Here is a 12,751-nt window from a genome sequence, read left to right on the forward strand (position 1 = left end):
ATCAAAGAAGGTAACAGTTGAGTAGACTTGAAAAGTGATTTAGTTACTTACATTAATCTAAGTATCTAACTATTAATAGGATATACCATCATTTTTACAAATGTGGTAACTAAGAACTAGAGAAAATAATAAAATCACAAAACAGCTTAGTGACAGGGTAGAGAAAGAAACTTGGTCTCTTGCTGCAGATAAAGGATGTTTTCCACTATATTACACAAGGGCTTGGGAACAGCATTTTTCTCTAGTGAGAGTATGTAAATGAAATTCAAGTGTCAACTCCTTGGTGCCCTAAATCCTCCAGCCTTCTCAGAGCACCCTTCTTTTTACATTAGCAAGAAAGGAAGGAAGGAAGAAAGGAAGGGAGAGGGGAAGGAAAAAAAGAAAGAAAGAAAGAAAGAAAGAAAGAAAGAAAGAAAGAAAGAAAGAAAGAAAGAAAGAAAGAAGAAAGAAAGAAAGAAAGAGAGAGAAAGACAAACACAAGGCAAAAAAAAAAAAAAAAGGACTAAAAAGCTCCTGACTTTGATAGAATAGGATACCAAATGGTCTTCCATACCTCAGTCTCAAAGATCATACTGTCAGGAGGTCTTTCTCCACTTTTTGTTTCTTCTGGGTTCTGGGTTCTCAGTCTCCCCTATGTGTCATACTTCCTTCAATAGTTTTCCTTCCTCCTTCTGCATTTTGAACCCAAAGGTGATCACAACCTCTTTTCTCTTTAGTGTAATGATGAATATACACCAATATAACCCCAGTGATGTAGCAGCTTTTCCATAAAGGTTGAGATACAGAAGGGTATTACACTCCAGTACAACATGACAAAAATTTAACATTTATCTGGGGACCTAATGTACAACATGGTGACTATAGTTAGCAATATGGCATTATATACCTAAAAGATGCTAAGAGAATAGATCTTGAATGTTCTCACTCCCCACCCCCCAAAAAGGTAATTATGGGGAATTATGTAGTCAACTAACACTTTTGTGGTAACCATTTTGCAATATGTAAGTGTATCAAATCATCACATTATACATCTTAATCTTATACAATCTTATATGTCACTTATATCTCAATAAAGCTGGAAAGATTCTAACAATTTTAACATTTAATATTAATTATTTTCATTGTTAGGACCCCTTTGGTTCTCCTTACACTGGTTTTGAGAAATGTCTCTGCCACAAGACAGATTCTTGTACTGTTTTCTTGTCTTCATTCCTATGCTGAGTCTCCCATACTATTCCTCCAGATGTCTAATCTTGCCAGTTTCTTTACCCTTTCCTCCCTTTGGTAGTATTCAGTGTTCTCAAACTCTCTCCTTTCTCCCATTAGAACTTGCTCCAAACAAAGTGCAGAACTATTTTACACTAAGGAGACTATTACTGATAACAACAACAATTCTAACCTATTAGGCAGTGGGTAATTGGATAATGGAGCCTCATCAGGGGAGAATGTGTGTGTGTGTGTGTGTGTGTGTGTGTGTTAGGGGGAGCAGGTGATGATGTCTTACCATCTAACAAAGTTTCCCACCTGACACTAAGGAATAAGGTGCAAATGTTTGCATTTCGAGGACCTGCAAAAGGGTTCAGGAGATACTGGGGTTTCTTCAGATCAAAGAAGTACATTTCCCCCTCCCTTCCATGTTAATATTTATGATATAGGGATGTGCCTTCTAATTGATATAGTCATTGAGGCACCTGGTGGGCTCAGTCAGTTAAGCATCTGACTCTTGACTTTGGCTCAGGTCATGATCTCAGGGATCTGGGATCAAACCCCACGTCAGGCTCCCCACTCAGCAGGCAGTATGCTTATCTCTCTCTCCCTCTGCCCCTTCCCCTGCTCTCTCTCTCTCTTAAATAAATAAATAAATAAATAAATAAATAAATAAATAAATCTTTTAAAAAATAATTGATATAGCCATTGAATGTGCTGGTTCTCTTGTTTTCCTTGAAAAGTTATGAATAAGTTGATTCTATGCCTTGTAATCATCATGAATCTTGCATAGAGTGAGTTTCTCTGGGAAAGAGGAAGACAGTTTGAAGACATTGAATGCTACAGAAGGGAGAAAAAGATTTTTTTTTAAATGGGAAATAACTGAGAATTAACTTAATAAATTGTTGCTGTGCCTTATAGTCAGCAAAATGTTGAGAGCAAGGAATATTTTATTATGAGAGGCATGAAGCTTCCTTCACATACCAAATCATTAACCACTCTACTTCCCCATGGTTTTGAAATCTAAGACTAATGGAAGTTATGTAGACAATACTGTGTCTTGACAGTGGTTCATTAAAAACAGCAGTACTCATAGACTCGTCAGCTGCAAGCTTCTGGTATTTAACCCTGGGACCTCATGGATATAATGATAATGTTTTGAACAAATATTCTCCTGACCGGAACAAGTTGTTCACATGCCTTGTGGATTGAATATTACCACTTAGTTGGTGTTAATATTAAAGCATAAGGTAGTCAAGTCTCTGAAAGCCAGAGTTCTGATTTTCTGCTGAGACTGTTACAAACAAAACCCCATTATATAATTATAATACTGAATGATAAAAATAATTAAAATCCTAGGTTAAAATAAAAATATTAAAGGCCTAGTTTCCCATTAACATGGATCATATCAAGTCTGCAAATTTACGAGAGGAATTTTAACAACAAGACACAGATAGTTCCTGGCAGAGTCTTTGCATATTTATTTGTGACTAAAAGTGTATCTTGGCCATCAGAGCTTCCTGTGGCCTAATTCAAATCCATGGAGCAAAGTAGGGAGTGAAGACAGTATCCAGATTAAACAAAAAATCAAAGGTGTTCAGTTATCCAGATGTCAAAAGCAAAATTAGAATTTCCTCTGTTTGACAAAAATGTTTCTGGGTGGGGCATATTGAATAATATATATTTTCTTCTTTTGCTTTTTTGATTATTTCCTTATTTTCTTTTTTTTTAAAGATTTTTTATTTATTTATTTGAGAGAGAGAGAGTGCAAACACACGTGGGGGGGGGAGGAGCAGAGGGAGAGGGAGAAGCAGACTCCTTGCTGAGCAGGAGCCTGATGCAGGGCTCAGTTCCAGGACCCTGAGATCATGACCTGAGCTGAAGGCAGATGCTTAATTGCCTGAGCCACCCAGGCACCCAATTTCCTTATTTTCTACAGTGGCTACTATTTCTTGATCACTATGGACCAGGCCTTGTGCCTCTATCTTCCAGAAGCTGGTTGTCTACAACAGCTGACTGACTCATACAGACACATACATATAGGTTCTTTAAAATAGCTGAGGATACTCTCAGAGTTCAAAGTGAGTACCAAGGGAGGCTGCTTCCCACAGGAGCTGGGGTGGAGAGGGCAGGTGTGAGTCAAGGAAGGCTCCACAGAGGAGAGGAGACAGGAACTAGATTTCATGGAATAACTAGGCTTTGTAGAGCTCGGTCTCAGGGAAGGTCATTGAGAAAAAGGAGAAGTATGAACAATAGAGAACAATAGAGAAATGTCCCCCAAAAGCTTAGTGGGGATACTTCAGGACAATTGACCCTCTAACAAGAGCAGAAACAGCAATCTATAACTGGATTTTCACCTTCCTTTTCTCATTTGTCCTAGTACTAACTCTGACTTAGCCTCCGAGTGCAAGTGTTGTAAATATCAAAATGAAGGAGAGACTGGGAGATAAAATAGAGGACTACAGATGGTTTATTAATTATTGGTGAATCCATTTTCTGAGTCGAGAGAGAATCAACTATTATGTTCAGGAGTGCTCTGCTCTAAACACCAATAATAGCCAATGGGTAGATATTAGTAACTTTGATTTTACAGATCAGAGAAAAGAGGGTAGATAGTTTGAGACACTTAAAGACTCTAATAACCAGTTAAGGTCTTTTTACCCCCATGTTCCAGTTGAAGCTCAGAAAGGTTAAATGATTTGCCAACAATTACACAGCTTGCTTACAACTGAGCCAACTTGAGCAAAGGTCTCTTGATTGGCAGTCCTTCACTCTTTTCCTTCCACACCCACAGCCTCGGAAAATTACAGGTACCCCTCCCCCACCCTCCCTTATTCAGGTAAAAGACACCCCTGAGGGTGATGTTGCATATTGCAGATTCCATTTTACTAATTAAAAATGCTGAGATGGTCAACTTGTATCACTTCCATTTTTTCCTCAGTAATGTTTAACCTTAAATCAAAAAAATCTAGAAGATAAAAGAGCATGTTACCTGGCAAGTCCATTTCACCCCCATGGTTATTAATTTTAGAACACATCTGAATTCCTTTTCTGGCACATGCTTTAGTAGGGGAACAGACAGGTCCTGGCTGGGTCAGATTTCAAGTTCTCATCTGTTGGTACCAATACCACTACCAGATTCTTCTCTGTCGTCAACTTCTGAGGTCTTCCCCGAGTACAACTTGGTGTCTGAAGATCCACTGAAGTGCCTGTGGTCCTCATTTTCTTCCCCAAATCACAGTCTCTTCTCTTGGCAAAACATCTACTGCCCTGAGCTTTGCTTTTGGAAACAACTTCTCCCTGAGATCTGGTTGAAAGCAACTCTCTGGTGCCATACTTCCCAGCATGGAGGTGAAGAGCTTCACAGTTTGGGATTATGTTGTATTTGCAGCTCTCTTTGTCATTTCCTCTGGAATTGGGGTGTTTTTTGCTATTAAGGAGAGGAAAAAGGCAACTTCAAGGGAGTTCCTGGTCGGGGGAAGGCAAATGAGCTTTGGCCCTGTAGCGTTGTCTCTCACAGCCAGCTTCATGTCAGCTGTCACTGTCCTGGGGGCCCCCTCCGAGGTGTACCGCTTTGGGGCATCCTTCGTGCTCTTCTTTATCGCGTATGCACTTGTCATCATCCTCACGTCAGAACTCTTTGTCCCCGTGTTCTACAGATCTGGCATCACCAGCACTTACGAGGTAAGACAACTCTTCTCTTTTTCTTCACTTTGGAAAGAGTTGCTATTTTCTCTCCACTTGGACATTTTTCCCCCCTCTCTCTAATAATATACATTGTCTTAATAACACGGGCTAGTTGAGAAGCACATTTATTTTCAGGATGATGACGCTTTCATGGTAAAAACACATTTCGTTCTGGGCATCTGGGTGGCTCAGTCGTTAAGCATCTGCCTTCGGCTCAGTTCATGACCCCAGGGTCCTGGGATTGAGCCCCACATCGGGTTCCCTGCTCCGCGGGAAGCCTGCTTCTCCCTCTCCTACTAACCCTGCTTGTGTTCCCTCTCTCGCTGTGTCTCTCTCTGTCAAATAAATAAATAAAATCTTAAAAAAAAAAAACCAAAAAAACACATTTCGTTGTTATTGGGAAAAGCTTATCTTTGGACACACAGAACAGTTTTTCTATCTGTAGAATGAAAATACGGAGCTAATCCCACAAGTGTATCTCAATGATTAAATGAGAACCTATTTGTAAACCCCTAATGCATTGTCTGACTTGTAAGAGAGTCTCAATGAAAGAGAGCTGAAGTTAATATTTGTATTATTCACATCAGTCTTCTGAAAAGCAAGCAGAACATACACTGTAAATATTATCATTTTCCAGATAAGAAAACTGAGACTGAGCTAAATGGCTTAGCCACGATTGTATAGTAGATAAGACCTACTGAGAACCCATTTCGTCTTTATCCCTTTCCATCACATACTAGAGCTGAGTACTTTAATATTGGTTATTCCTATCAGTGGAGAAATGGTAATGTTTTTAAAAAATTAGAAAACATTTTAATGGGGGAGATTGTTAAATGATACATATATGGAGTTTATGTTGATGAAAACAAAATGAGGCATGATTTTGCAATACTTCTCAAGAAAAATAGCAGGTTAAAAACTGAATTTGCATGTCCAATATTTAAGCATGATCATAAATCAGTTTCTATGAGAAAGGTATTTATTTTCCTTATCCAACACCATCCCTACCAAGTCACAGCAGAGGATTCTTAACAGACCTCTTTTTTTTTTTTTTTAATTCTGTAAACTAAATGATTATAAAGGATTACTCTGGACTTCAAAAGCCACTTCGGCAAAGGAACACTTTAAAGAAGGTTTTAAAACTTGTGATTCTGCAGATAATCATAATCAAATATCCAACGTCAAACTCCCCTCCCTACCAAAAGTAGGTGACTGGAATTAGGTAATGCAACAGCTACTGTCTGGTACATAATTCAAGGGGAAACGGCTCAATTTATGGTTAGTCCTACAATATATATGCACATATCCTCGCTGCTCATTAGTGTACTTCTGAAAACATAAATATATCCTAGGTTTTTCCCTCAGCTATTAAGGTTAGACTCCCAGATGCATTGCTGGCATTTTAAAAAGAATTGCTTCAGTAACTGCTAGAGCGAGGAAGACAGAGAGAGAAAGAGAAGAGTCAGAAAATGGGAGTTCGATTTCAAAGTCCACTGCTTAATAATAGGAGGACTTTGTACAAGTTACTAAGCATTTATCAGCTCAGGTTTCGACGCAGAAAATAATACCTCCCTTCTTTCGTGGAAGTTTAGTTAAGTGTAAAAGAACTTTTTAAATTATTTAAAAAAAAATAAAAATTCGATGCTTAATGAGTATCGAATGGATTATGGAATTAGTTGTAAAAATGATTTTTTTGCTCTTTGACTTTGTGCTGAACACTGCTCTAGCTACTTCACATGATTAAATCATTTGACCTTCAAATCACCTTCTTTGATAGGCTCTATTATTATCATCCCCATTTAACAGACTAGAAACATGAGGCACATAGAGTCAAGTAACTTGCCCAATGTCACACAGCTAACAAGTGGCCGTTTTTCAAACCTGAGCTGTCTAACTTTGGAGATGGCATGCTGAATCACAATGCTATCCTGCCCTACTAAATGCAATAGAGAAAAAGTAAATAAGATAAGGTAGAATGTAGTTCTGCTTCAGGTGGAGAATGCCAACAATTCATATGGGGTGGTTAGGTGAGACTTCAGGGATAATTGGGCATTTAATTGGGGGCCTGGATAAAGCAAGCAATTGCACCATAGGAGGGAAGAACATCCCAAGCTAAAGTAACCACAGATGCGAAGGCCCTAAAAGGGGAATGTGATTAGCATGTTTGAAGGACGGCAAAGAAATCAGTGTGCTTGGAGAAGAGTGAGCCAAGGGGAGAAAGGCAAGAGATGAGATCAAAGAGGTGGGGGGGCCCCACTCGACACCACCAGTGGGTGTGGTGTCAGACACAGGGGGCTTTGAATATTTATAGGGTAATTTGGTTGTCAAAATAAGTGGGGGGCACTACTGGAGTTTAGGGGGCATGAGCAGGGACACCAGGTGTCTTGCAGTATGTAAGGCACATAATATGCAATGAATAATTGTACCACCATGTGCTTAGTGATTTTTTAATGCCCTCATGTTCAAAACCTACTGCAAATAGAAATTAGTAGTACTTTGCTACATAAGAATGTTAACTTTTTTTTTTAAAGATTTTATTTATTTATTTGAGAGAGAGAGCATGAGCTGGGGGGTGGGGCAAAGGGAGAGGGAGAAGAAGACTCCATGCTAAGCAGGGAGCCCAACACATGAGCTTGATCCCAGGACCCTGGGATCATGACCTGAGCTGAAGGCAGCCGCTTAACCACCTGAGCCACCCAGGTACCCAATAATGTTAACTTTTTAAAATAAGAAGTTATACACACCACTATAAATTAGTCTATTTCCCCCAAATTAAAATGGAATAAAAACATTGTCTTGAAGTTATTGAAACATTTACTGAGCAATCTATTCCAGATGTGCTATTCAATACCCAGTTCATTGTAACTGGTTTTAGTAAAGCGGTTCAGTTACTGCATTAAACCAATTGCAAATATGTAACTGAGGAAATTTGAGACTGCCTTTTAATTATTAAGTTAATACAGTTATAGGAAATGTAAGGGTTTCATTGAATTTAATTTATAAAGTTTGTTGCCCTCTACATATTTTTTAATTTTTAGTACCCTAATAATAAGGACTTCAGATTGTGTAAAGTACTTAAGAGGCGATTTGGGGATTTCCTTTTGCTTTATAAGAATTGGCAGAAGGCACAAGGATTAAAAGCATGACCTCCTGACTATTTGGCTTTAAATGCCAACACGGCCACCCATCAGTGGCATGACTGGGAAAATTGCTTAACTTCTCTGTGCCTGATTTCCACATATGTGGAATAGTGGTAATAAAAGCAACCGTCTCACCGGATGTCTGTGAGGAGTAACTGAGGTATTACATGCAAATACTTTTAACAGAACCTGACAAATGGTAAATGCCACATAAGAGTTTTATATTATTATTTATTATTACTGTTGTTGGTGTGGTTACTGTCCCCACATTTATACTACTTGAGCTCTATAGAGAAGCTTGAATGTATTATGTTTCTTTATTCATCCTCCATTCCCTATTACCCATTCCTAGATGTTCATTCCAGGGTCTTTTAAAGTACTAAGGACTGAAAGAAGTGGAGTTTATTTTCCTACCCCTTGAATCTGGGATGGCCTTGTGACTTGCTTTGACCAATAGAATGTGGCAGAAGGGATGTGTGAATTTAATTTAATTTAATTATGTTATGTTATATGAAATCAATGAATCGTGGATCACTACATCAAAAACTAATGATGTATTGTATGGTGACTAACATAGCCAACTGATTTAAATGCTTTGATATACAGTGGGATTTCAAGACCAAGATGTGCCATCTGCACAAATTTATCACTACCCTGTCCCATGTCGAAGCATGAGGGATCGTTCTTCCCCTCACGTTATAGATTAGGCACAGCTCATTTGCAGTGTCATACAGCTTCATTATCTCCACTTGGATGGTTTGTCATTAGTTATTGCCTTCTTTCTCACAGCACACATTAATAAATCTAGTCTGTTCTTATTCACCCTTAGCACTCGTTTATAGGCTGGTGTCTGCCTGCTTTCTCATTTTTCTTGGACTTCTTAAACTAAACGGCTTCTGATTTACTTAGTTCTCTTTAATCCAAATTTTTTCATTAGGTAGATGCACAGGCTACTGTTTTTTAATATCATCTTTTATGGTGGTTTCTAAACATTACAGATGACATACTGTGGGGGGTACGTTTCTTTCCTTTTATTTCTCCTTTAAATTATATTTGTGGTGTTGTAGTAATTTAAACTTTCAGAAATTAGATGTGCATAAGATGTCATTATCGAATATTATTTCAGCACAGTAAATGATGCTACAAAATGTTTTATTTAAGATGGATATTCAGGGTCTGAGAAGGTTTGAGCCAATGTTATAAAGCCTTTAGGACATTGTAAGGATTGACTTCTACTCTCCATGAGGTGGGTCATGACAGTGTTTGGGCAGAGGAGTGACATGATGTGATTTGCATCTTGAGTGTTGCTCTAGCTGGATGTTGGCAATGAGTCTGGGGTTTTGACTGCTGTAGCAGGGGGTCTAGTTAGGAGGCTCCTGCTGTAGCCCAGACAAGAGCTGATGGTATTACAGTAGCTACAGAAGAGATGATGCAAGTGGCTCTTTTTTGAGAGTGGGACGTGGGCATCAGGATTCTTGTATGAAGTAGATGTGGGGAGTGAGAGAAAGAGAGGAGTAAAAAGTGGATCCATGTTATTTGAGTTTGAACCAACATGAGAAGTGGACTTATTATTCACCAAGATGGAAAAGAATGTGGCTCTATCAGGCCTGGGGTTTTGAAAATAATCAAATACAATGATGGGAAATGATATCTGTGCAATTTTTTCAAACGCAGGCATGAAGCATGCGACTCTGTGGTTGAACTTCCATTTTTACTCCTGACTGTAGTGATAGATAAATACACACGCAAGAGGACCATTGAGTGAGGGAGGGGGTAATTGAAAGGCTGGGTAAATACATTCTTTCAGGTGGATTATTACACAGTTGGAATTGTCTCTCTTGTTTCATGGATGAGAAACCAAAGGCTTAGGTCACAGTGAGCTAGCGGCAAAGCTCAAACTAAAATTCAGGGAGTCTTACTTCTGATCCCCTTCTTTTATTTTTTTTCACATATCTTTTTCTCAATACTGCCTCTCCAGTTGGACTGAATTGGCTGAATTTAGTGGAACTAAATTGAGATGTTAAAAACCCTTGACTTTGTGAAGATTCCTATAGCAGTTACCTCATTATCTTTCCATTTTTTGGGAACAATTTCCCCTTTGCTTTCCCAAACCTCAGGTGCCACCCAGCCCCAAAGCCAATACCAGATTATTCTGGGGCTTTGTTACAACATTTCGCCACTCCTGGTATCAATTTTTATATTATTTATGTATTGTTGCATAACATATCACCTTCCCCGCCCCCCAAAATTTCTTAGAACAGCAATTTTATTTGCTCACAATTCTATGGGTCATCAATTTGGTGTGGGCTCAGTAGGGTCCAGTAAAGAGGTTCTCCTCCTGGTCTCACAGTGGCCTTGTATATGACTGCCATCAGCTAATGCATTAGCTAGTGGCTGGTATGTCTAGAGGAACTGAGATGAGACAACTTATTTATATCACACCTGGCCTCATCCTCCAGCAGGCTGTCTTGAGTTCTTTTATGTCACAGGGAAAAAAAGTTCCCATCAGCAGGACACAACTTTTTACACAAGCATTTTTAAAGTCATCACTTACATTATATTTGGTTTAAGTTGTGTTCCCCCAGAAGCAAACCCTGAGACAAGGATTTGAATGCAAGTCATTTGGGGGGAAGTATTTCATTTAACATTGGTAGGTAAGTGGCAATTAAAATATGGAAGGAAATGAAGCCAATAAAAAGTGTGTTTTTGAACAGATTACTACTGTGAGCAATTGATGTTCAGTCTCACTGGGGACCTCTAGAAGACATAGATCATGTCTCAGGGTTGTCCTTCCTGACCGGCAAAGAAGTCTGAATATTTTTTGTCTAACTCCCTTTGGTCACTGGCTTTCAGCCAATGATAACACCCCCAGGCACTTCTAGTCCGCCCCGTGCAAGGGCTGAAATAAAGCCCTTAAGCAAATGATCACAGGTGCATTTAGAAGCCATCAGCTTGTACTGGAATAGTGAGTGCCAGTAAGCTCAGGCATTGCACTCACAGTGACTATTACAGTCACTAAGATCCCACTATATTCTTGTGCTTGTACTTGGCATTATCATATACTATGTCACTGGAGCCTTATAAGCACCAATTTTAGAAAAGAAAGCCATTGTTTAGTGCATTAAATGAATCTCTCCAAAGGTGTCTCATTTGAACCTAAGCTGTCTTCACCGCAAAAGTTTTGCATCATTTTCCATCCTACGACATCTGAGACTTGACTCCTCACTGACTTCTTTACCTCTTTAAGAATATTTTCCTTATATCTGGTGCCCTCAGTCACACACCCCCTGGACTATCTCCTAACTCACAGTGTACTAAATCTATCGTCTGAAGAAGGAGGGTCTATGAATAAGATCGTTATTTTCTCAGGGTAAGGGTTGAGCAGGGCAAAGAAAACAAAAGTCTGAGAAGTACAAAGCATGTTGATTGAAAAACACACAGTGATTTTATGTGGAGAATTAATAATGGGAGGGCTAGTGGTGTGACTTAGGAAGAGTATAGATCATACAGTAGAGAATATCAAGTGTGGACTTTGTCAATGATAGAGAGTCATTGAAGATTTTAAGAAAAAGAGCAACATGATTAGAGCCTTGCTCTAGGAGAACCAATGTGGCAGATGTGTGGTTGATGGAATGGATGGGCAAGGATTGAAATTAGAGGGAGTCACCTGGGAAAGAGGGAATGTAGGTCTGGGCTAAACTGGGGGGAATGGGATATAAAAGGAAACAGTGGCTTCAGTATAGTCAGTAGGAAGATCCCTGGGTAGAAAGCTAGAGGATCTGGATTTTCATTCAAACAATAAAAATTTAAAAATAAAAAGCATTTATTTTCTCTATCATGAGAACCTTAAGCAAGAATTGAGCTTTAATAGAGCTCTGATATTTCTTTGACTTCAAACAATCCATATTTTTCTGGTTCTCTTGAGTATATATAGCATAAAATCATATTATAAATCCAAAGCACTAAACATAAAGGAATACAAGAAAAAAGAACCTTCTTAGCAGCTCTTATGTAAATAACTCACTGACTCTTTGCTTGTCCTTCTCTCTGTTCTTTCTAGTACTTACAACTACGATTCAATAAGCCAGTGCGCTATGCGGCCACTGTCATCTATATTGTGCAGACGGTAAGGGGGAAGGGCTGCTACAGATGTGGAAAGTGTGGGGTGACAAGATATGGGTTTGCTTACTCGGGGGGGAGGGTGGCAATGAATGCAACCAAGGGACAGACCTAGCACTTTCTTCCAAGGATAGCACTTTCGGGATGTGTGATTACATTGAAAGTTACCCACATTGTACAGACCCCGTATATTCATCCAAATAATAAATAAAAAACAAATGTATATTATAAACCACAAAGGAAAAAAATAGCATTAAAAACACATTGCTTTGGATATGAAATGGTTCAGTAACTGGTTTTCACTAGTTAACTGCATTGAACCAGAAATGCCCATTTTGTTGAAAGTCATTTTAAGACAATACTCCCATCTCCCCTTTGGGATTCCTCTCCTGCTCCCTAGCTCTGGGTGCCTTCATGCTGTCCCCCAGGGTCGCCTGTGGCACACTGTTGGTATGCTTCCTACAGCTCACAATGTACTTTCTGCTGGAAAATAACCTTCTTCTCTTTCTTAATCAAAACTCCCACTCACTCACTGAAGGATTTAAGAGAGAGAAAAGGAGGAAAGCAGTGCTCCCTGACCTGCTCCTACACTTTTGCCT

General features: G+C 39.1%; 1 protein-coding gene across 1 annotated transcript in view; it reads left to right on the plus strand.

The window, feature by feature from the left end:
• Nucleotides 1–4,551: 4,551 nt before the first annotated feature.
• The window catches only part of SLC5A12 (solute carrier family 5 member 12), a 45,425-nt gene continuing 37,225 nt past the window's right edge, over nt 4,552–12,751 (plus strand). Inside the window, exons 1-2 of the mRNA XM_045892649.1 lie at nt 4,552–4,890; nt 12,094–12,159. Coding sequence (XP_045748605.1) covers nt 4,552–4,890; nt 12,094–12,159 — 405 coding nt within the window. The remainder of the gene's footprint in view (nt 4,891–12,093; nt 12,160–12,751) is intronic.

The sequence above is a fragment of the Mirounga angustirostris genome, unplaced genomic scaffold (assembly GCF_029215605.1).
Source record: "Mirounga angustirostris isolate CCGP_5_RB_7025 unplaced genomic scaffold, mMirAng1.0.hap1 SCAF_13, whole genome shotgun sequence".
Classification (NCBI taxonomy): domain Eukaryota; kingdom Metazoa; phylum Chordata; class Mammalia; order Carnivora; family Phocidae; genus Mirounga; species Mirounga angustirostris.